The following is a 23886-nucleotide window of genomic DNA, read 5'->3' as shown; positions in this document are numbered from 1 at the left end:
CCAGACTATGCAGGCTAGTAGAAAACCTGTAACCCAGGCCATATATATATAAAAAAAAAAAAGAAGTATGGAGGACCTTTTGTCAGTTCCACAGGACGGTAGACACCTGCGATCCTTGATTCCTTGCAGGCGGGATTTGACGCAGGTCTTAGACCAAGTACCTTGAAGGTACAGATTGCGGCACTAGGTGCTTTCTTCGACACCTCATTGTCCTTGCATCCCTGGATAATCAGGTTTGTCAAGGCAATCCAGAGACTTAGGCCTACCCAGAGAATTTCTTCCCCTCCTGTGGGATCTGAATCTTGTCCTGAGAGTCCTTTGCAAACCTGCCTTCGGCCCAGTTAATGAATTGGGAATAAAGAACTTGACTCTGAAAACAGTCTTCTTGGTGGCAATCACCACGGCTAAACGGTTGGGTGAAATCCAGGCTCTATCTGTTGTCGAGCCTTGTATGCAGATTCGGGATGATTGCATCATTCTGAAGCTGAATCCAAGTTTCTCCCCAAAGGTGGTGTCATCGATTACCTTAAACCAAGAAGTGGTTCTTCCATCATTCTGCGAAAACCCTAGGAATCAGAGGGAGGAAGAGTTCCACCATCTCGATGTCCGCAGAGCAGTGTTGGCCTATTTGGAAGCCACTCGGAATTGGAGATTAGACTCTAATCTTTTTATACAGTTTGGGGGGAAAAATAGAGGCAGGAAGGCTTCAAAACCATCCTTAGCTAGATGGGTCACATCCATGATTAATCTAGCATATCTTTCAGAAGGACAGCCTCCCCCTGAAATTATCAAAGCCCATTCCACCAGAGCAATTTCCACCTCATGGGCAACTAGAGCAGGGGCTATCATTGAACAAATATGTACCGCAGCCACATGGTCAGGACATACTACCTTCTGCAAACACTACAAGCTAGATGTTCTCACAGCAGAGATCTGCTTTTGGTAGGAAGGTACTTCAGGCATTTATTCCACCCTAAGCTATGAGTTCTTGGGTTTACTCCTATGGTTCTGTCATGGGAAAACGGAATTAGTCTTACCGGTAATGATGTTTCCAGGAGTCCTCATGACAGCACCCTTATTTCCCTCCCTATATTGCTACTGTATGTGACTCTAACATATGTCTAAGCAGTCTAAAATAAAATTTTGTTGTACCCAGCCAATGTGGTTCTTGGAAAATCACTGAGGAGGTTGGGGGGTGGGAGGGCTTTTAACATCTTGTGCTTCCTGTCCCTACACAGGAGATGGGATTACTCCTCCTATGGTGCTGTCATGTGGACTCCTGGAAACATCATTACCGGTAAGACTAATTCCGGTTTTCTGTTTATGGTGTTTACCAATTGGGTTGATTATTTTTAGCTTTAGATAATCAGACTTTTCTGGATATGGCAATAACACATAAATGTATTTTTATTTTTCATGGATGAAAAGAAGAGTGATTTGAACTTTTTTTTTTTGTGCAGAAATATTGGGATACTTCACTTAAGGCTAAGTGCCCACGATGCAGAATTGCTGCAGATTTTTTCTGCATCTCCCTGGTAGGAAAAACGCATGTGGATTCTACATGCATTTTTCCTGCCAGGTAGAAGTGTTCTTCACATGCATTTCTGCATGCAGGTTATCAAGCGCTTTCCAAGCGATTTTAGCATCACTTGGAAAGTGCTTGACAACTTGGTCACACTATATAAATCCATGCAACCGGCATGGATTTATATACTGTGACGAAGTTAATAGTTGAAAAAAAGAATAAAAATGGTAAAAAAAAACATACTCACCTTCCGATGGCACCTGGTCTTTTCTCTGGTGCGTCCAAGCTCTTGTACGGCTCACAGTGGTATAAAAGGACCTTTCATGATGTCATTTAGTCATGTGACCGGTCACGCGACCGACGTCAGCGGTCGCGTGACCTGTCACATGACTAAATCACGTCATGGAAGATCCTTTTACACCATCGCGAGTCGCCGGGGGACATCGGAAGGTAAGTATATGTTTTGTTTTTTCTTCTTTATTTTTTACAGGTACTATGGTACTCGGGTCTGGAGGAGAGTCTCCTCTTCTCCAGACCCGGGTACCATCCGCACATTGAATCGCAGAATATCCGCATGTGCACATGTAGTAATGCGGATATTATGCGATTCAATGCAAGTCAATGGCGGCAATTACGCTGTGTGTCCGCAAAATTAATGGACATGCTGCGTATTTTTCTGCAATGATATCATTGGGGACCATGGGACACGTATTACCAAGCGTTTTTGCTGCGGACATTCCGCGGCAAAAAGCGCATAGTGGGCACACAGCCTAAGAGAGCGACTCCATGTTCTGCAGCGCAAGTGGTGAATAAAGCATAATAAAGTTAATTTTCTTCTTATAGCAGCACTTTCAGTATGGCTCCTGTGCAGCATTTTAATGCTATTAACCTGCTGATTAATCCTATAGCTGCAGGTTAATAATATTTGGGGACATAACCAGCTTCATTTTTAAATAAGACTGGATTAACACGTGATATACACACTTTTTGTATATCCTGGCCCAACCACAGATCTGATCACCACAACTAATGGCATCATAGGTCTTAAGTTTTGACATTTTGGTGATTTTCCATGACAGGATTTAATTACATGTAATATATGGCTCACTTGTAGCTCTCTGATTTTTTATTTATAATAGTAATTCCTGGCCTTGGGTATGTAAAAGACTTAACAGCATGACTTTTTATGACTTGTGTCTTCTCTTTTGGACAGTGGAATATTACCAGAATTTTATGAAAGATTTTTAAAGTAAAGTTTTATCTGTAGGGAGCCTGTAACTGTATTTTAGGGTAATTCCAAGATCATTGTGGCATAAAGAGAAAACAATACAACTCTGGCCACAAAACAAGCCGTCATACTGCTATGGTAAAAGAAAAAAGCTGCTAGAGTGGCACTGTCACCTCACTAGAAGGTGCTATCAGTCCATGTGGTAGCACAAAAAGCTATACTTTATTCATACAGTGTCTTGTATAGTTACGGGGTATATGAGCTTACAAGATGGGTTTACTTTTCAATTTTGTGCTACATTCACAAGAGATGAGTGCTATCGCTTGTATGAAATTGAGGTGTTAAGGGCGTGATAGAGCACCTTTAAAGGGACATTCTGGAGTCTGTCAGCAAAGAATGACTGTTCAAACCAAGTGCAGGCGCTCTGTGCAGCCTGCAAAAACATTACTACATCCTTAACTTTCAATTTTGCAAAAACCCCTTTATCTCCTACCCATACAAAGGTGGCACACAAAAAACATCTCATGATAGGTAAACTCTGTGAGCTGTTGCAAGACCTTTGCAACCTTATTGTTTCAAAACATACGAATGGCATTGGTTACAGAAGAATTTCTAAACTACTGAAGGTTCCAGTGAACAATGTTGGGGCCATAATCCGGAAGTGGAAAGAACCTCATTTCACCATAAACCGGCCCCGACCAGGAGCTCACTGTGAGATTTCAGACAGAAGAGTGAAAAGATAAGTCTTCTGACAATTCAATAGCCAAGGACCACCTGTGGAGAGCTACAGAAAGACCTGCAATCAGCAGGTACAATTGTTTCAAAGAAAGCAATAAAGTACTCAACCTCCACAGCTTTTATGCACGCTCACCATGCAAGACTCCATTGCTGAACAAAAAGCATGTTTAAAGTTTGGTCAACAATTAAACAAGCCTGTGAAATACTGGGAGAATATAGTCTGGTCAGATGAGGCCAAAATTGAACTTTTTGGATGCCATAATACACACCATGTTTGGAGACCAAAGGGCACTACATATCACCCCAAAACACCATACCAACAGTGAAGTTTGGAGGTGTGAACATTATGGTGTGGGGTTGTTTTTCATCATACGGCACTGGCAAACTTCATGTAATTAAAGGAAGGATGAATGGCTAAATGTACCGAGAATTTTTTTTTAAAAAATCTGCCATCTTCCAGGATGATGAAGATGAAGCGAGAGTGGACAGTTCAGCAAGACAAGGATCCCAAATACACAGCCTGGTCTCTGAGCTAGACAGGAACAGCCATAGGGCTGGATGTGGCTCACAGGCCAGTTTGAGATCTGTTGGTGCTCAAGTAGACCAGGGCAATGAAGTGTACTGTAGAATATAGCACAAGGGATACTTTAAATGGTTACCAATAGTGAAGACATATTCCCGCTTTCAATTTTTTCTTTTTCACAGCAGATTAGGAAAATAATATCAATAATCTAATTGCTTACCATTAACAATTGCTCCAATCTGATTTGCTTCTCAGCTGCACAATGGTAGTAAAAACTTGTCATAAGATAAGTGGCAATAGGCAACCGCTTTATTTTTCTTGCGCTGTTTTTTTGGCACAGCCACCATAAATTTTTAGTGAAAAAGACTTTATAACACAGGTGAAGCTGGACAGAAGTAGCTGTCCAGCCAAAACTACCACAAAACAACCTAGGAGAGCATCCAAAGAACACTACAAATCTGCATGCAGATTAAAAGAGGTCCTGAAAATTACTTTTCCTTGACAATCCTATTTGTGTGCATCATGAGAGCGTATTTAGAGGAGTAATTGCAGCACATCCATAGAATATAAACCTGGCTTCAAAGGGAATATGTTGTTATAACCCAGCCCTTTAACTTGGAGAGTCTGTAGGTGTGTCTCATAATACTGTGCCCTGTTTGTATTGCAGTCCCTTTTTTGCATGGTCTTGCAGATGTGTTTACAGCATACCTACTCCTTTTTCCGCATAATCTGACCATCTGGAGTGATTCAATGCTGCTGCAAGCTGGAAAGTATAGCTGTCATGGCAGCCATACCACGCCAGGAGACTATTGTCTAGCGTGCAGGTACATAGCACCACACTAGATGGCCAGATTGCTTCAGGAAAACACAAGTGTAGTGTACGGGCCAACATTTCTTCTGGAATAGTGAAGGCCAAGGAAATTACCCGGCCCACTCCAGGCCATCCACGTTTACACAATCCCCACCCCTGTGAGTCAGGTTTGCTTCAAATTTGCCAGGATTGTAAATTAAAATTCGGGACAACTTTGGCAAATGTGGGACAGGTGGCAAGTAATTGTATAGGTTTGCCTTCAATGAAAAGGAACTGCCATAAAGACAGGTTCCATTGTTAACGGTGTTTTTTGGAAGTTTAAAGAGTAAATGAACTTATGTTGAATCTCTTTACATGTGGTAGGCCCTTTTACTTGTGCGCAGATCGGTGAAAGTCCGGACGCTGGCAACCCTTATAGATCATTAAGAAAAAAAAAAAATCTTATGCATTAGATGGCTGTCGTTCAAACAATGAGTACGCTGAATCTTCTTTCTCTGCCAAAATTGATCTGTCATTATTAAAATTCTAAATTCGGAGGTAAAATCTGTGTTCAGTGAAAACATTTCCCCATTACTGAAATAGGAGATGGCAGCTGCTACTGATAGAATCTTAGGAGATGGCAGCTGCCATCTCCTATGTAGACGGGAGGAGGAGGAGCTAGAGGCAGAGCTCCGCCCTAGATAGAATCTTATCAGTAGCAGCTGCCATCTAGGGCGGAGCTCTGCCTCTAGCTCCTCCTCCTCCCGTCTAAATAGAATCTCATCAGTAGCAGCTGCCATCTCCTATCTCAGCAATGGGAGAATCAGTCTTCACTGAATTGAGAATTTTGATGATGACCAATTTTGGCCGAGGAAGAAGCAGATTTCTCTGAGATATATTAGAGGTGCTTATTTTCATATGTACTGTTGACTTAAGAAAAAAATAAAAATTAAAACGACTGTCAGTGAGTTAGCAGCCATCTTGGTCTTCAGTTGCAGCGCTATCCCTGCCGATATCTGGGAATTTGGCTGACCTTAGACCGAGAATGGGGGGAGGGGTGTCTTTAGAAGTATACCGCTCAGGTCACATTTAATTAATCGAAGGATTTGCTCACATGTTTTTTGTCACAAAAAAATGCAGCATTTTACTGTACCAGCAAAGTGAATGAGATTCCTGAAGTCTCGTGTAGATACTGCTTATTTTTTTTCCTTGCAGATTTGAGCATGTCAATTATTGCAGCATTTTTCACCCATTCAAATAATTGGGGGAACTCCTATTTTACGCAGCGTTTTTTCCTGCTGATGGACGCATGTTTTTTATTTACTTGCATGCTCTTGTAAAATGAAAGCGGAGCGGTGATGGGCAACATTAGTGTTTCTTTTAGATACTTCTGCTAAAAGTGCCCCCAAGCGTGTGGGACTGAGCTGCAGTACTAGGCCCAGCCGGTCATTGTTTCATAGCAGGTTTGTGTTCTCCAGTGCTGGATCTGACTGCAGACCGGCATAGAAAGGGATTACAGTCAGGCATTCATATTGTGGATCATATTGTGCTAGCTTAGGGCACTCGGGCTGAAACAGCCTGGTCTTGAGGTCAGAATGTGAATTTGCTTCAGAGGTGTGCCCAGAACGATCAAGGGTTGGGCAAATATCTGGAAAACATTGTAGCTGCACATGCTTCTATGTATTCTAAGCAGTGGCCCTCCATTACTGCTGCACCCAAAGACGTGTGGCCCCTTCTCTGTAAACTATGTTGTGGGTTTTTCACCCCTTAAGAACCAGGGGGATGTTATTTATGTATTTTTCCCTTTCAGTTTTATGCTTCTCATTTTTTTCCTTCTCCTTCTTCCAAGAGCTATAACTCTTTTTTTTATTTCCATTTAAATAGCTGTATGAGGGTGTGTGTGTTTTTTGTTTTTTTTGTGCAGGACAAGTTGTAGTTGTGAATGATGCCATCTATTTTATCATCTGATGTACTGAAATACAGGGAAAAAATCAAGGGTGATGGAAAATGGCAACAAGCACAATTTCCACCTCCCCCAAGACCAGTAACCTTTTATTTTCCCACTGATACATAGTATGGATCCTGGTCATCTGTCGGAGGAGTCGGGAAGCCCCTATACACATTAGGCTGCTGGGGGGTTTGCCTAACTTTAGCCTATGGGCACTTGATGCAGGGTTTCCCTTTTACTTCTAGGGTATAATTTATCATTGTAAGGGCGCCATCAGAGGCCGTCTAGATCGGAGCACAGTGCTCAGACTGGCCGGCGGCTCACCCTACCTAAGCCTTGCAGCCGTCACTCTCTGGTGAGGAGAGCCGCCGGCCAGTCCGAGCACTGTGCTCCGATCTATAGGGCCTCTGACTGCGCCCATACTGATGTAAATGTGATTGGAGGGAGCCTACAGCAGCAGGACGGCTGCAAGGCTTAGGTAGGTAGAGCCGCCGGCCAGTCCGAGCACTGTGCTCCGATCTATAGGGCCTCTGACTGCGCCCATACTGATGTAAATGTGATTGGAGGGAGCCTACAGCAGCAGGACGGCTGCAAGGCTTAGGTAGGTAGAGCCGCCGGCCAGTCCGAGCACTGTGCTCCGATCTATAGGGCCTCTGACTGCGCCCATACTGATGTAAATGTGATTGGAGGGAGCCTACAGCAGCAGGACGGCTGCAAGGCTTAGGTAGGTAGAGCCGCCGGCCAGTCCGAGCACTGTGCTCCGATCTATAGGGCCTCTGACTGCGCCCATACTGATGTAAATGTGATTGGAGGGAGCCTACAGCAGCAGGACGGCTGCAAGGCTTAGGTAGGTAGAGCCGCCGGCCAGTCCGAGCACTGTGCTCCGATCTATAGGGCCTCTGACTGCGCCCATACTGATGTAAATGTGATTGGAGGGAGCCTACAGCAGCAGGACGGCTGTCTGATCAGTCAGGGCTCCTTCATAAACCAGCAATAATTAGTAATAAAGTAACATCGCTGTGGGTTTTTAGGGGAGTTAGATTGCGAGAACATAAGCCTATCCAGTAGTAGTGATGGTGTCTGTACATGTCTATCGGCTCCACACCTGGAAGTGGATGCGTTTTCTCTGCGGCAGCGCTGATATGCGGCCAAGCGGAGGCCACAACCATTGGTGGCGGTCACCCTGCACATGTCGGCTGAGCAGGCCTCCCGCTGCGGGGCACAGGCTGTGTGACCCTCCTGCCATCCTGGGAGTAGTCCCGCTCCGGAGGTCACATCCTGCCGGCCTCCTAGGACTAGCCGCTGTAGTGGACTCTCACCAGCAGGGGGCGCTGGCGGCAGAGCACGGGATGCGTCAGCTTGTTAACCTTTTGTGGTGCCCGCGGTCCCCGCTCCTGTCCAGCTCTTCGCCTGTGCTGGAGCCTCGTGTACATGGCGGAGCTCGGTAACACGCCCTGCCGGTAGCGCCGGCTGCTCCCCACGTGGGTCGGGGGCTGTGCCTCAGCACTGACTCAGGAGGAAGGGAAGGCAGCGCCGGCCCTGACGTGACTGTCTGCAGCGGGGAAATCACTCCGTGCCAGGTACTGTATGATCGCCCCATCTGCCATATGTGACTGGGAGAAGACATGGAGCGCGCTCCTGTGTCGCGATTTGTGACAGCGCGGTTGTCGGCTTTTGTCTGGCGGGCAGGGATGAGATGCGGTCGGGGCAGCAGTGGGGCTGGAGAGCGCTCTCCGCACATTGCTCTGCTCTCTTGTTCATTGCAGTGAAAGCTTATGAATGGCGCTGTGTTGTGTGCCAAGTCCGCCAGAGGGCGCTGCGTGCCAGCTGCGAGATCTAGTAATGCCTGCTGTCAATGGAGCCTTATGTGATGGAGCTGTGTGCACCGATCCTTTCCCCACCGTGCCACACTGCTGTGCACGGATCGCATCCCCCACCGTGCCACACTGCTGTGCACGGATCGCATCCCCCACCGTGCCACACTGCTGTGCACGGATCGCATCCCCCACCGTGCCACACTGCTGTGCACGGATCGCATCCCCCACCGTGCCACACTGCTGTGCACGGATCGCATCCCCCACCGTGCCACACTGCTGTGCACGGATCGCATCCCTGGGGAACAATTGATGGATCCGCTGGCTGCATGTTCTCATAGATTCTTATGATGGGTTGAGAAATGGACAGCACCACATGGGAAACTTCCTTCTGGTAGGATCTGCTGATTCTGACCAATTCTGCTAATTGCACAGCAGATGGGGACATTTTATACTCCGTTCACACACAGCGGAATGTGCTGTGAATTTTAAAATTGAAACGGTGTTCACTATTCGTGCTGAAAAGCTGCAGACTATCCCCATTGAAAGATGGCGTGGCTGATCCACGTGCAGATCTGTATCTGTAGCTTGGATATTTGTTGTGGATTCTTTGAAAAGTACACATCTGATCATTACCTAGTGCTAAGAGCAGATCAGAATCCTTCCCGGCTGCTCCATAGGCACGCTGACGTCAGGAGCTTGTCTGCCTCTGTCAGGAGCAATATTCCAGGACAACACCAGATATGGGAACATTAATACATTGAGCCAGCACTATAAATGTGATTGACACGACTACTGAAGCAAATCATCAGCCTGAGTGCACATATTAAAGGGCTTCTCTGTGGCATCAAGAGGCCCTGATGACATTGTCAGTAGATGTCTACCAAGACGCATTATAGGACAGCTCTGCCATACCTGCTGATCCTGCCATCTGCTAGCGCATCATCATCAGCATTGCTCGCCTGATGTGGAAGTGATTGGTAACGGAGAAGACTTTTGTCACAAAAGTAGTCTCCTGTTCAATAACCCCCACTGCCATATTGGCCAAGGCAGAGACCTGCTAAGGCAGAAAGGCTGTCTCTGGCAGTATTGGTTTGGCCACCTAATGGCTGGCATGCAGTGCTGCAATGTCCACTATGGCCGCCCTCCTTTTCTGACCTTACCAGCTGTTTGCTGGGGGTGATTGAGAGCCCGATCAGCTAATTACTAGTTTACTGGTGTGTATCAATTAAGGTGAAATGTCAATGCCTGATTTTGGGTGGGCTTTTTAAATTGTTGGGAGTGTTGTGTTTTTTTGTTTTTTTTTATCGTGGTAATGTAAAAAACAACAAACTTTTGGTAAAAAAAAATTAAAAAAAATGCTGACTTTAATTTGTCCTTTTATCCATGGCTGATAATTGTAATTGTTACTTTAGTATGTTTGTGTACTGGGTTTGTCATTGTTTTTAAGATTGTTGGTAATCTTTGTAGAGCTTTCAAGTAAAGCCCCCTTCACACTAAGCGAGATCGCTAGGGAGATCGCTGCTGAGTGACAAGTTTTGTGACGCAACAGCGACCTCCACAGTGATCTCGCTACGTTTGAAACGTAGCAGCGACCAGGCCCCTGCTGTGAGATCGCTGGTCGTGTCGAAATGGCCTGGACCATTTTTTGATCGTTGAGGTCCCGCTGGGTAGCATGCATCGGTGTGTTTGACACCTTACCAACGACCTCGTTGGCGACTGAGAAGTCGTCCCTCATCGAGGTCTGAATCGTCAGAGTAGCTGCTATGTGACAGGGTCCCAACGACCGCTGACCTCGTTATACAGGTCGCTACGGGTCGCCGTATCGTTGCTGCGTCGTTGGGAAGATCTGACTGTTTGACATCTCACCAGCGACCACATAGCGATGCAGCAACGATCCCTGACAGGTTGTATTGTTGTCGGGATCGCTGTAGCGTCGCTAAGTGTGACGGGGCCTTAAGGCTGCAGTCGTATCACAATTATCGTGCAGTGTAAACAGGCTGCTGATGCTTAAGCAAAACGCTCAGTCATCAGGTGAAATAATGTTTTATGAAACATAAAATGATCATTGTTCTCGACAGGGCTGTGTAGTCTGAGCCCATTTTGGTGGAGTTGGTATAAAATAGACCAACTCTAACTCCTAAAATATATAATAAATTGGGTACAGTAGTTCAATGCAATTTGTGGGGAATATTTTTTGATGAGAATTTGGGAAAGTTATGAAATGTCCTATTCCTGATCTAAGGGTCTAGACTTTTAGCGGAGATGAATCTGTGCTGCAGTAAATTTATCACTTAAACATGAGCCGTGTATGAGGGGGTCGGAGTCGTGGAAATTGAGGAGTCTGAGGTTTGGCTTACCGACTCCACAGCCCTGCTTCTTGACCTAGTATAGATTGCTCATTGCGCATCGTTTACTTTCGTCTGCCTGTGTAAATGGACCCTTGTATATGGGGGCCCCAGACAATTTGTCGGGGAAGTTCGTTTCAAGTCTGGAAGTTATCTCCTATCCATGAGAGAGGGGTTCAGGCTATGTTCGCATGTCCAGTACTCATCAAATTACTTCATCAAAAAAATTTCAACTGGATCCGTTTATCAGCAATCCTGAGAACCGGGGCTCTGAAGTACCCCTGCTGAATAGAGTGGAGGTTGATCATGCGCACTGCCACTCCATTCATTCTATTCGGAATGCCGGGGATCAGCTGAGTGCAGTGCTTCCCAATCTCCAATGCTCCCATTATGGGCAGAATCACAGAACAGCATAAAAAATCGTTTCATCCAGAAAAGTAGGAAGATTTTTTTTTCTCACTTGTCATCTGTATACAGTCCATTTTTTTACAGTAGCAAATATTCATTTAATTGCAATTCTGTAACATAGGAAACGGTATCTTTAAAAACCAGTGGCCCTGTATGGCAGTCGACATCCGCTTTTTTTTTTTCTCTCGCACTCGTAGACTTAAATGGGTGAGTCTCGTTGAATTTCCAGAGGAAAATAGTGCATGCTGCTATTTCCTCCCTCCTTCACCCAAACAAATTTGGTCAGTGAAAAAAAACATTCATCTGTACTACCTTATTGAATGGCATTGGTACGGTGTGATATTTTATTTTATAAATGGATAGCACTCAGACCAAAAATGCGGTTGGCCATAAGAGTGCATCGGTAGTGTGCAGAATTGATCACCGCTCCATTCAGATGGGGCTCTCCAGTTCTCAAGATCGTTGGGAACCATGGTAGTCAGCCCTCCAGGGATCGGAAAGTCATTCCCTATCCTTTGGGTAAGGGATACATTTCAAATTTAAAGGGATTGTCCACTACTCGGGGAAAACTTCCTTCTCAGTCCTCGTGTTTCCTCCTTGTAAAATAATAACACTTATACTTGCTGCCAGTGTCGGCACTGGCTCCTCTGGGGATCGTGTAACAGGTCACCCGATTCCTGCTGCCAATCAGCACTTTTTTCATTCTCCCCTGTTCGGAAAAATCGCGTACATCCAGAGGAAGTGTGAGCTGCTCTCTACTTTCCTCCAGATGCATGTGATTCGATGGAAGGCGGGGAGAGCGAAGTTGGCACTGATTGGCTGCAGGAATCGGGTGACCTAATGTTACACGATCCCCCGAGGAGCCAGTGCTGATGAGCTTAAGGGGGTTTTCCCACAAACAAAGTTAATTTTAATCAATAGATTTTGGAATAATAATTTCCACAATTGGATGTTTAAATAAAATGTTCCTGTGCTGAGATAATCTTATAAATGTGCCCCTGCTGTGTCCTGTGTAATGGATGTGTCTGACCATACAGGAATGCAGGAATATGGTCTGATCATGTTCAAGGCAGCAAGTGGTTAAAAGAAGTGTCTGGACCACTCTTCTGGCATTTTCTGCTATGAAGACATGCTGTACAATAAAAGTAATTGGGAAGAATCAAAAGAAGCCCTTGGGCGTATTTTTGAGCATTTTGCCATGGTCTGCATTTCAAAAACCACTAGTGCTTCCTCCTTCATTAGTCACTGGAGTTTAAAGAAGAAACGTTGGGGTGGGGGGGCTAAACGCTAGGAAACTCCTCAAGAGTATGCTGAAAAAGACTCTTCAGGGGAAAAAAGTCTGGTGTTTCCTGAAATATCTTCTTAAAAACTGCATTCGCCCACCAGAAAGACGCAGTGTACACACACCTCTCCCTGCATGGATGGTTTTGAAACCAGTGCCAGGAGTGAATCATTAAAGGGGTTTTCTGGGATAAACTTAGTTCCACAGAGGCTTGCAAACATGTAAAATAATAAACTGATCTGTGAAACTGCCTTCCCGGTCCAGCTGTCTCTTCACTGCTGCCTATCTTTGACAGGCTGAAACCGTGACATCATGACTACAACACACGTGACCTCTGCAGCCAATCACTGAGCGTAGCAGCTTGTATCATTCACATAAGAAGGGTGAAGAAAGCCTCCTGCATGTGCTAAATGAATGCCAGTTCTTCTTCACAAAGCCTTTCTATAAATTAGAATCAACTGGTATAATTGAGCAGAATGAATGTTAAATGCTCATCATAAAAAATCTATAATGCATAAAAATTTGTGATAAGTTGTCATAATTCAGAAGACAATCTGGCTGTGGACTTGTCTCTGGCATATATTTTTTCTCATATAAGACTTGTATCATGTCTCCGTGAGTCATCCAAGAAATGGCTGTGTTCATCCACAACAAAGACCTCTGGGGACATCAGTGGATGATCAATCAAGGAGTGATTAAAGGGACAGTGTCACCTAACAAGTAGAGGAGCAAAAAAAAAAATCGCCCATTTGCTCTGTACATATATTTATTATATTTTAATATCTGTGTCCTTATCTTTGTTTCCATCGTTACTTGTGTCATAGATATAGCCGTAATGTTGAGTGAGTTCTGCAGTCTCCCTGGGTCTTCAGTAAGAAACACAAATGACAGATTTAGACTATGTTCACATACAGTGTTTTTATTTCTTTTTGCTACTTTTATTTTAATTCAAATTAAAATAGCGTGGCAACAGAAGCTGTGAGACTTAAGAAATCTCATGCACACATTTTATTTTTATTTTTTTTTACTAAATTTGAAATCTGCAGCTTATCAATTCTTTCAGCGTTTTTTGCAGCATTTTTTTCACCTATAGGAAGCAATGAGAAAGTGAAAACCCGCCGGGAAAAAAAATGTAATGATGTTTTTGGTGAAATAAAATTAACTTTATTAAACATATACTGTAAACAAAGCACACATGTAATCCGCACCCGAAAAACACATTAAATGCTGAAAAATGGGAGTTTTGAACACGGCGGTTAGGCTGCAGATAAAAATGTAACAAAAATGCTGCATGTGAACAATAGCCTAAGAGTTATTCATCTGTGTAGGTGAGCAATGCTAGATCAGTGAGGGTCCTGACCACTGTGTTGCCATCAAACATTGGTCTCATACGTTGGTTTTCTTATATTTTAAGCTTATGGGTACATGGCAGTATATATTTAGGATTTTGTTTTAGTTTTTTTCTATCCAAATAGATTCTCTAAACCTTTAAAGGAACCTGTCAGATACGTCCCTGCCTCATTCAGCTAGATTGACAGGTCTCTCCCCATACACACCTAGTGAGAGGGAGTTGGTCAGCCTGGTCCCTGACCTCCTGTATATTTTCTCTGAAACCCCACAGTTCTTCAAAATAAAGCATACATATTTGCAATAACCGAGCTGGTCTCTGATTCATACTGCCTGTGGTTCTGACAGATTACCGTATCTTTTAAGTTTCTGTCCTAGTGGCAAATCCCCTTTAATGTTCAGGTTTGACCAATGTTTGTCCACCAATGTAAGACCAATGAGATTCTAAACCTTTTGATTAGTAGCTTAAAGTTAGAGACGGAGACTCTGATTCCAGCGATGAGTCACTTACTGGGCTGCTTGCTTTAGCTTTGACAATCTACTTCTAATAAAACTGTTCTGTTTTTTTTCTTTTGTTTTCCCTTGTTTTGTTTTTTTTGTATCATTTGAGGACTACTAAACCTGCTGCAGTGGAGTCCTCCATATTAATGATCTCTGTATAACCTTGCCCCCACGACTGATGGGCAGCTTTCTGCCTATGCAGAGTGTACACACAAAGCTGCCTATGAGCGGTGTGGGCGGGGTTATACGGAGCTCAGAATTCAGAGAAAACAGTGATTTTATAAATAAAAAACACACAACACGCAGCTCTGTAAGTGATCACTAGAATCAGTGTCTCTGCCCCTACATTATGCTGCTGTCAGATGGGGTAGCAAAAACCTGCTAACAGATTCCATTAATCCCAGTCTGGGTCAGAGCCTGATATGCTCCTCTGCTAAATAGTTAGATTAGTGAAAATATCTATTTGCCCTTCTCGGGTACATGGCGGTACAGAGAAGACCCTTTGCATTAACTATTTTTTGTTTGTTTTAAATAGGCTTGAATGGCTTTAGTAAAGGTTGGTGTGTACGATGACGAAGCACCCACCAAACCGTAGAGGAATCTCCTTTGAAGTTGGAGCACAGCTGGAAGCCCGTGATCGACTGAAGAAATGGTATGCTTGGCTACACTTGATGCCCCCTATAATGTGCCTGCCTCTCGGGCATCTTTGACCATTGCATTATTGTAATAACTGGTTGTTTTGCCTGTCATGCTGCCAGGTATGCTGCACACATTGAGGAAATTGATTATGAAGAAGGCAAAGTGTTGATCCATTTTAAACGGTGGAATCACAGATACGATGAATGGTTTTGCTGGGACAGCCCTTACCTTCGTCCTTTAGAAAAGATCCAGCTAAGAAGGGAAGGCTTGGTAGAAGATGAGCCCACGGCGGTAATTATACATTTTTTTTTTTTTACGTTATTTTTTTCTTTGTCCTTTTGAGGCTTTTCTTGTTATTTAGTAATAAACTTTTCTCTATATATGAAAGGACAAAGGCTCTCTGAAGGGTACAGATTGGCCTTACCCCTAGTCATTTTAGTGAGCCAGTTTAAAGGGATTTTCCAGTTTTGGGTTAACCCTTGTCTACAGTGTGTTAAGAAAATAAACTGCTCTTCACTTGCTGTCCCGGGTCCAGCCTTGAGTCTCCTTTAGTGCGCTCAGACAGATTGTCTGCAGCGCTGACATCACATTGAGGCTGGGGTCACACCTGTCTATTGTCTCTCATCCAAGCGAATCGGGCTGATTATGTTAATCACACTCTGACCACCGTGTTATCTGATTTTCTTGGACGTGGAGATTTATTATTTAGGGGTCCTCTACTTATCTCTATGCTACGTGTTATTACTTATATTCATTGTTTTATTTTTAGGTTTTTCGTGTAAATGAACAAGTTTTGGCTTGTTGGTCCGATTGCCGATTTTATCCAGCAAAAATAACATCTGTCAACAAAGACGGTAAGAATATACAGTTAAACGCTGTTGACCAAAAGGATAATCCAGACCGTAATTGACAGTCTCCCATATGTACAATAGAAATGGCTGTATAGTATATTATACATGTGAGCTAAAAGCCCCCAAATCTATGCTGTTTGTATGTGATGTATCCCTGTAATTTGCATTATTTTTTATGACTACATAAGTTTATTACACTGTTCCCTTTCTATATTTTAGGCACTTACACTGTAAAGTTTTTTGATGGCGTTATTCAGACAGTTAAAAACATTCACGTGAAAGCCTTTTCCAAAGATCAGGTAAGTGTCTGAGGTCCTCATGTTTTATGAATTGGATTTCCATTGATTGGATCTAGTAGTAATTGCATTTTACTGTTTTTTTTTTTGTTTTTTGTTTTCCTTCGCCATATTTTCTTTGATTTTCATTACAGAACTGTTCAATTCTAAATGACTAATATCTTTGTAGTGTGTTTCGGGGTTGATGTGTCTTTGATGATTTGCAGCCAGGAGTAATGCAGTGACTTGCTAATGTTCATTTTTTTCTGTCGTGACTCTTGTGGGATCTTTAATAATTTTATATTGGTCGTGTTCTCTTCCAGTTTGTAAGAAATTAAAAGTAGAAAGAGTATTCTCACCTCAGGCATTTATCGACTGGATTTGTCATAGATTGCAAAGAGTCCAGCAACTTTTTCTTTAGGCTGGGGCCTCACGGTAACTTTGGCTGTGCCACTAGTCGTGCGACCAAAGTTTACTGGTATAGCGCAATGCAATACAAGTTTTTGGGGTCACATTGCGACCATGAGGGTATTGTGAAAAGCAAGTCCAACTGCGTCAGATTTTCTGCAACTTGCTTGTCACATTACCCTTGTTGCAATGCCAAACCATTCACTTCTATTGCACTGTGATGTAGCAGCGACTCCGAGCAAACTCTAGTCGCACGACAGGTGTCTTTGCGTAGCCTTCCCCCCCACACTTCTAAATCAATTGCAACATATGCAGCCATGTTTCATGTTCGTTTGTTGGTGTGTGTGTGTGTGTGTGTGTGTGTGTGTGTGTGTGTGTGTGTTTTTTTGTGTTTTTTTTTATAATCTCGCTACCATCAGTGGGTACTCTTTGGATTTTTGGCACATTTTGTGGTATACCACTTTAAACATGGAGCTAGCCTCTTGGTTTTGATTAAAATTATATTTAGTAAAGCGGGAATTGATGTTGCGCTACAGAGATGACATAATTGCCTGACTGCTTTGCATTAGTGAAGTCACTTAGCTAAATGAGTTCCCAGAAGATGAAGCGTCATTATAGTATCATTATAATCGTAACCTATGTAATATTCATAGGCTTTAGTGATTGAGCCGACAGTCCATCATTTATTTTATTTTTATTTTTTGTGGACATGAATGTTTTCCTATCCTCTGTGCCTCGTCATTAGGACGGCACCATATGGCTGTGGTTTTATTTCATGTACGCTGTAGGTTTTCTCAGCTTCCAGCAGTAAAGCTGTGTGTATACTAACTGGGCACTTCCTCTATAGGCGAATGCTGCTCGTTCGAAGCACAGCGAGCGGCCCACAGAAAGCACTTCACCTCCCGATAAACACAGAGGGAAATTTCGGGAACAGAGGAAAAGTTCAGAGAACACCACCATAGAGAAAGAGAAGCCGCAGACCCCAGATAAGAAAGCCGGGCAGGCGAACAAAGATAAGAAACCTGTACCCTGTGAAAAGAGCAAAGTTCCTGCAGTAAAAAATGAGAAGGAGGACAAGGAAAATATATCGGAGAATGAAAGAGATTCCTCTGCAGAGACCCGCTCAGAGGAGAGGAGTGGGCAAAACGACAGCTTGAAAGTACCGCATGAAAATGGAGACCGGAGGAGGAAACGTGATCGTTCATCCTCTCTAACATCATCTGGTAGGTTACTCTCATGGGAGATGGAGGCTGGCTATATGTTGTAGCTTTGATAAATCTGAATTCCTAAAACCACAGGACCATCCTTTTTGGAAGAATTTTCCTAAATTGAATAGATATATTTCTTAACTTTTTTTTTTTTTTTTTTTTTGTGACTGTGGAAATCAGCATTTAGTTTTGTGAGCATGAGACAATGCTTCTCCCGACCCCACTCTTCCTGACCCCTACATACACATGCATGCTCGGCTTACAGAGCGTGCATGTGTCTTGTATGAAGAGAAGGGACTAAGTTGCTGCCAGACAGCACTGCCTGCTGCCCTTTCCAGAACCAAAGGATCAGAGTTTTGATTTCAAACTTCCGGATCCTTCTAGCAAGAGGCCCCCATGTATGTTAGTTGGTCGACCGTTCCTGCCAAAATGGGTCAACTTTGTGTATGGAGCTTAATTGTTAACATATTATTGACAGATCCAGGTTCTCAAACTCTTCAACCAGTGACCTTAGAGCTAAGAAGAAGGAAGATCTCCATAGCATCAGAAACTCATAGCAAACGTCCGCGCCTGGAAAAAAGTTAGTACACCTAACATGCTTGCATCTGTGCAGCCATTTCATGTCGTAAAGAACTGTCCGACAACTGTATACATTGTTAGTTAGATCTGTGACCTGAAGAGGCTGGTGTATGTACCTTGAAAATACATGTACAAACACTAGCCTCATCAGCTCCATAGCGACCTTTCTTCTATCTCTACCCCTATTTGAAGCAATTGCCAGCTTTTACAGCTGAACAGACAACTGGAGGTCTCTCTCCTTGGATCCCCCATCTCAAATATTTATGGCATCTGTCTCATCAAGAGGCCCTTTTAACTGGCAATCTGCATTGCACGGCATCCAAAAAAAAATACTGTATTAAAATTTGTGTAATTCCTATTATAAACTCAATGAAATAATTTACAAACTGATTACAATGATCTAAAGTAACAAAAGTAGTAATACTCCCCTTTCCAATACCATGCCACTTATTTTAGACCACTCTAATCTGTTAAAAGTAAACCCTAAATAAATGGACATAATTTATTTTTCATCTAGAAAAGAGTGTCGCTGCTGCGAAAACTGAAAATGTGTCTGACGGAGAACAGCCTAGTGCGGATGATGAGAGTGAAAAGGATCCTAAAGCGGTGCAGCTCTCGCCCAGCAGAAGTCAGGAGGACCTTAGTGTTGTGGAAGTGAAGGCAGAAGCTGCACCAGAGGTGGAATTGGTGCATCAGAATGGTCCATCCGTGGAACAAGATGGTATGTTTGTGTCCTGACATTTGTTCTTTCAGTAAATTTTCAGAATCTGAGAAATGTGAATTTTTGAATGTACTGTCAGCTGAACGTAATTTCCCATATCTGTCTCCACGCCACTTTCAGTTAAACTGAGAACAGAGGTCTGTACATCTGTGGATCATGTGAAACCTGACCCCCCTGAAGTGAAAGGATCGCCGCTGCCTTTAGAGAATGTTGTCAAGCCTGCCACGGCCGATGAGCCGTCTGTTCTCCCAGACATCAAAACCGATAGCCATGAGAAGAACCTCTCTGGACCAAATGAAATTCAGATGATCACGACACTATCAGGTGAATATGTAATGTGTTCTGTAACTGCAGTCATGATGTGGAATGTGTATATGCTAGAAATACAAGCATAGCATGGAGAATACAGGTCCTTGTCTGCTTCTGTTAACCTGACTTGCACAATATAATGTCCTCGTGATGTGGCTGCTGCTTTCTTTACCGGATGTATGTACAGTACATTTGTGTTAGCCCTAGTATCTTCTGTATGTAACCCTTGTTACTAGCAGTTTCGTAGCCTATTTGACTTGCTTGGCACATCTAAACAGCATGATCTCTGCCGTATCCTAAATACCAGTCTGCATGAAGGGGTAAGAGGTCTTTAGTCTTTTCACTAATCTGCCACCATTTGTGTCTAGTTTGACATTAGCTTCTTCCATTGTGAGTTTTGACGGTCAGCCATTGAAAGGACAATTCCATCTCTGAATGTTATGACCTATTGCTACGATGCCCAATAATCTCGAGGCGCCAGAGGATAATCCATGAAAAGTTAGATCCTTATTCCATAATATTAAAAATAAAATCATAATTGGAAAACAATGCAATGTTTCAGTCATATCTCACCTTTCTCAAGCCTCAAATACAGTTGTATTTTGAGGCTTGAGAAAGGCCAGATATGGGCGAAATGTTGCCTTGTGTTCCTATTATTGTGAATTTTTTTTTTTTTTTTAATAATATGGAATAAAGCTCTAACTTTTTATGGATTATCCTCTCGGGGTCCTCTGGATTCTTGGATATTGTACTGTTTTTGGTCATAGTGGTAGGCTCTACCGAGCAAGCGCAGAATTTCAGTGGTGCTTGGGGCTTGGACTGTTGCTAGGATGCGCTATATTAGTATGATTGTTGGGGGGTCAAGCTATGGGACACCCCCATCACTTTAATGCGAAATGCTGTGGTCCCTTTAGGTTTTCTATTGCACAGCCAGTTGTTGGAAATAGGGAATATGTATGTCAGAGCCTTTTCATTATCCGAATAGGTGTCAGTCTCTGTAATTGAAATCCCTATCTCTGAGGAAGTGATGGCATATAATCCCATTTAAATAGTAGCGGTCACCAGTCTGAGGCTGCCTTTTTTTATTCAGTGAAAGAGTGGGCAGTCCGTGATGGTGGTTTAATAATTAGGTAATTGTCAAAAGTGCTCATAAGTAACCCTAATGTCCCCTGAAAATCCTTGGCTTTGTAGCAAAAGTTGGGCCCGAACTTTCGGGTTTTGAGACCTAGGAATGCACAGCTGGATCCCACAACCCTCTGTGGCCCCTCCTGCAGTAAAACTGTTACCAAGCGAGTGCTGTGTTAGTGCAAAGAGTGAGATTTCGGTGTTTCGCTACAAGAGCAGTCGCTTAGGGATGTGAGATACCGCTCAGCTTTCCAGGATCCCACAACCCAGAAGTTAATGCCTGACTTTAGTGGAAATTCGGGCCCTTTCGCTGTGCATTAGAGCAATTTGACAGTATCTCGAATGTGGTTCGTTAAATAAAAAGCGCAGTCCCAGTCTGGTGATAGGTACTCTTTAAGTTATTAAAGAAATGCTAGATTTTAGCCCACCTCCCCTGTAATGCTTGATTGCTTTACTAATTGAATGCCTGTTACTGCACATACTAGGGAACAGCGAGCGCCTCCAGCGTGCACTGTCTATTTGGATTCTTACATTTCCTTACCTACCAAGCATGAATTGCACATTCCTCCCACCCAATTTTATGTTTTATGTAAGCATCTGTAATAATCAGGGAATTTTGTAAATTTTGGTAACTATTTTAATCGATTTTAAATAGAAAAGTATTCGAAAATGCAACCTATATAAATATTCCATCTTCTGCTTTGTTCACACTAAACTGAAGCCTCCTGGATCTTTCACAGGTTCTGTAATCTTAACTGGAAGAAAGTGCAGCATTTAGCGCTTTTTTTTTTCCCACTAAAATGACAGACAAACTCTGGAAACCCAGTGGCCCCCATTGTAGTCAAAGGGTCTGTCGGGTATTAATTTATGGATCTGTTTCCTGCTCCTATAATGGGGACAAAAACAGAAGTCGCATAACAAGTGTGAACCTAGCCTTAACTATTTTAGATGTTCTTACCTTCCTTGTATTGCACTTAAAGGGGTTGTCCATTACTTGGCCAACCCCTATTTGATCTAAATGTTTGTCCCCAATTTAAAACAAAAAAGCTTCTACTCCCCGTGCAGCACTTTTAAAAGCCTCTTCCGAGTCACAAAGAGCACAGTGTAATCCGGAGAGTCTGAATGGCCGGCACGTGACTCAGAAGAGGAGCAGAACATTCCTGAATACTGGAGAAGATGACAATCAGTCAGTATATGAACACTGACACTAAACTAATGTTTATACAGGTCTAGGGGAAAAAAATTAACTTGAGCGCTTCTTTAAAGGAATGGTTCAAGTTTACGGTCACTATGTGACTGCAGACTTGTAAATCCTCACAGTGTGCACAGTGAGGACTTGCCAGCACCAGAGAATCCTGACAGTGCACACTGTGCGCTGCGAGGATTCACAAGTCTGCTGTCGCTTAGTGACTGCAAACCTGAACCCCAAGTCTGGACAACCCCTTTTAACCTTATCAGCAAAGTATTCCAAGATAATTATGGGACAAGGCATCCACCGCATGTCTAAGGACAAGTAAAGAAATTATGCCATGTACAGAGAAAAAACAAATTGAAATATGTGAATATATAATAGATACTGAGCTAATGTTAACAAAACGTGGATGATACAAACACCAGAGCTAAATCTTCTGATCGTATAAGTCACCGCTAATAATGTGAGGTGTGGTAGTGCTAATGTCTTTATCTGGGTTTTTTCCCTTAGCTCCTATGAAGCGGAATCCACGATCTGCTAAATACAGCAGAGAACCTTGTAAGATGCTTTGCTTTATCGCTTTGCACAAATATATCCTCAATATGCCCAATAGTGATCTAGTGGCCTAAAATCAAAGTTGTGCACACCCCTCTATAAGTAATGCTGCTCTTTTTCTCCAAAGGCAAGCTTTCTGCATAACTTTCTATCTTTTAACTTGTACACATCTTTGCTTGTTTTTTACTGGCTGCATTTAAAGCACAATGCCACACTTCTTAGTGCTTATCTTTCTTTCAAAGTTAAATAGGATGCATTCCTTGGTATTAACCTTTTAGGTTATGGTAAATGAGTTTTTGCTTCCTCCAAGTCAGGCTTTAGATGGCCATAATGTGACTGTATTTTAGCACCTGTATCATGGCCACAATACCGGCTTCCCTTTCCCCCTTATAACGACATAAGTTCAAACGATTAGGACGTGGGAGATCCAGTTATTATGGCAATAATGCAGGGCAAAAGCGAGTTCATTTTTCAGCCATCTGAAAGTGGTATGGATTCACAAGCAATTTTTGTCCATTTTCTTTATTCTTAAAACCAGGATTTAAAAAAAAAAACATTAACTTTTAATTGTGTAATGTATTGCAATTTCTTTTGTAGCGACAATTTTTTTTTTTTTTTTTTTTTTTTTTTTTTTTTAATGATTGCATTTAAACATAAACCACTTACACCTGTTTGGAGGTTTTGAATGTTTTTTTTTTTTTTGCATATTTAGATAATTTTCACATTTGAGTCCAGTAATACAGGAGAACCAGTTGCAAGTGTTGACCCAACTGCAAGTCTGAAGATTGAAACTAGCAGCATTATAAGAATGATGCTGTTAGTGCGAGTGATCAGGGTTGTCCGGTCTCTTGCTAAAAGGCTGCAGTCATTTTGTGACTGCAGAATTCTGAAATCTCACAGCATGCACTCCGCACGCTGTCAGGATTCTCTGGTGTCTGCAGCAAGAGAATCTGGTCATGTGACCGAAAGTACTTTCATATGATTTGCATTCTTCCAACCACATTCCGACTAGACGTGCTCTTCCTCGTCCTCGCTTGTATTAAGCGAAGTCGCACACGTCTAGTCGGAATGTGGCCGCATGCATGCAGGTCCCTTTCTGTCAAGGGACTGCAGACACCAGAGAATCCTGACAGTGTGTAGTGGACACGCTGTGAGGATTCAGAAGTCTGTATTCAGAGTGACTGCAGACTTTTAGCAAAAGACTGGACAACCCCATTAAGCATGTCTCTGTATTGGGCCTGTTTTAAGTAAATTTACAGGGGTTTTTAATTTTCATGACAGTGGTTTCCTACCTATGGAATACAAATCATAAAAAAAAATAGCAATAGTACTCCTCCTCCCCTGGCCTGTGATTTGGCTGCAGCTATGAGGCCACTGAGCACAGTGATTGTCTGCAGCAGTGATGTGCACTGTAATCATGACGTCACTGTTGCAGCCGAAACAGAGCCTGGAGTAGCTGCTGGGACTGGGAAAGGGTGTACTTTCTTCGGAGACCACTATATTAAAAGTGGGAAAACCCTTTTAAGTTGAAAGGAGACCAGTTCATGAATAATTCTTACATTGTAATGCTGC

General features: G+C 43.0%; 1 protein-coding gene across 7 annotated transcripts in view; it reads left to right on the top strand.

Annotated features, from left to right (window-relative positions):
- Positions 1-23886, top strand: part of PHF20 (PHD finger protein 20) — an 85972-nt gene that overhangs the window by 19037 nt on the left and 43049 nt on the right. For 3 of the 7 annotated variants that reach the window (XM_073683699.1, XM_073683696.1, XM_073683693.1), the window contains exons 2-10: positions 14988-15104; positions 15211-15382; positions 15861-15945; positions 16162-16241; positions 17473-17848; positions 18312-18413; positions 18930-19133; positions 19254-19457; positions 22270-22317. In XM_073683699.1, coding sequence (XP_073539800.1) covers positions 15022-15104; positions 15211-15382; positions 15861-15945; positions 16162-16241; positions 17473-17848; positions 18312-18413; positions 18930-19133; positions 19254-19457; positions 22270-22317 — 1354 coding nt within the window. In that variant the 5' untranslated portion in view covers positions 14988-15021. Of the gene's footprint in view, positions 1-1233; positions 1298-8075; positions 8333-14987; positions 15105-15210; positions 15383-15860; positions 15946-16161; positions 16242-17472; positions 17849-18311; positions 18414-18929; positions 19134-19253; positions 19458-22269; positions 22318-23886 lie in introns of those variants that run through there. The other 4 variants (XM_073683700.1, XM_073683698.1, XM_073683695.1 and 1 more) reach the window with 3 other exon arrangements.

Source organism: Phyllobates terribilis, unplaced genomic scaffold (assembly GCF_046119375.1).
Source record: "Phyllobates terribilis strain yellow unplaced genomic scaffold, ASM4611937v1 Scaffold_5__5_contigs__length_657084704, whole genome shotgun sequence".
Classification (NCBI taxonomy): Eukaryota; Metazoa; Chordata; class Amphibia; order Anura; family Dendrobatidae; genus Phyllobates; species Phyllobates terribilis.
This window is presented reverse-complemented; position numbering and strand designations above follow the sequence as displayed.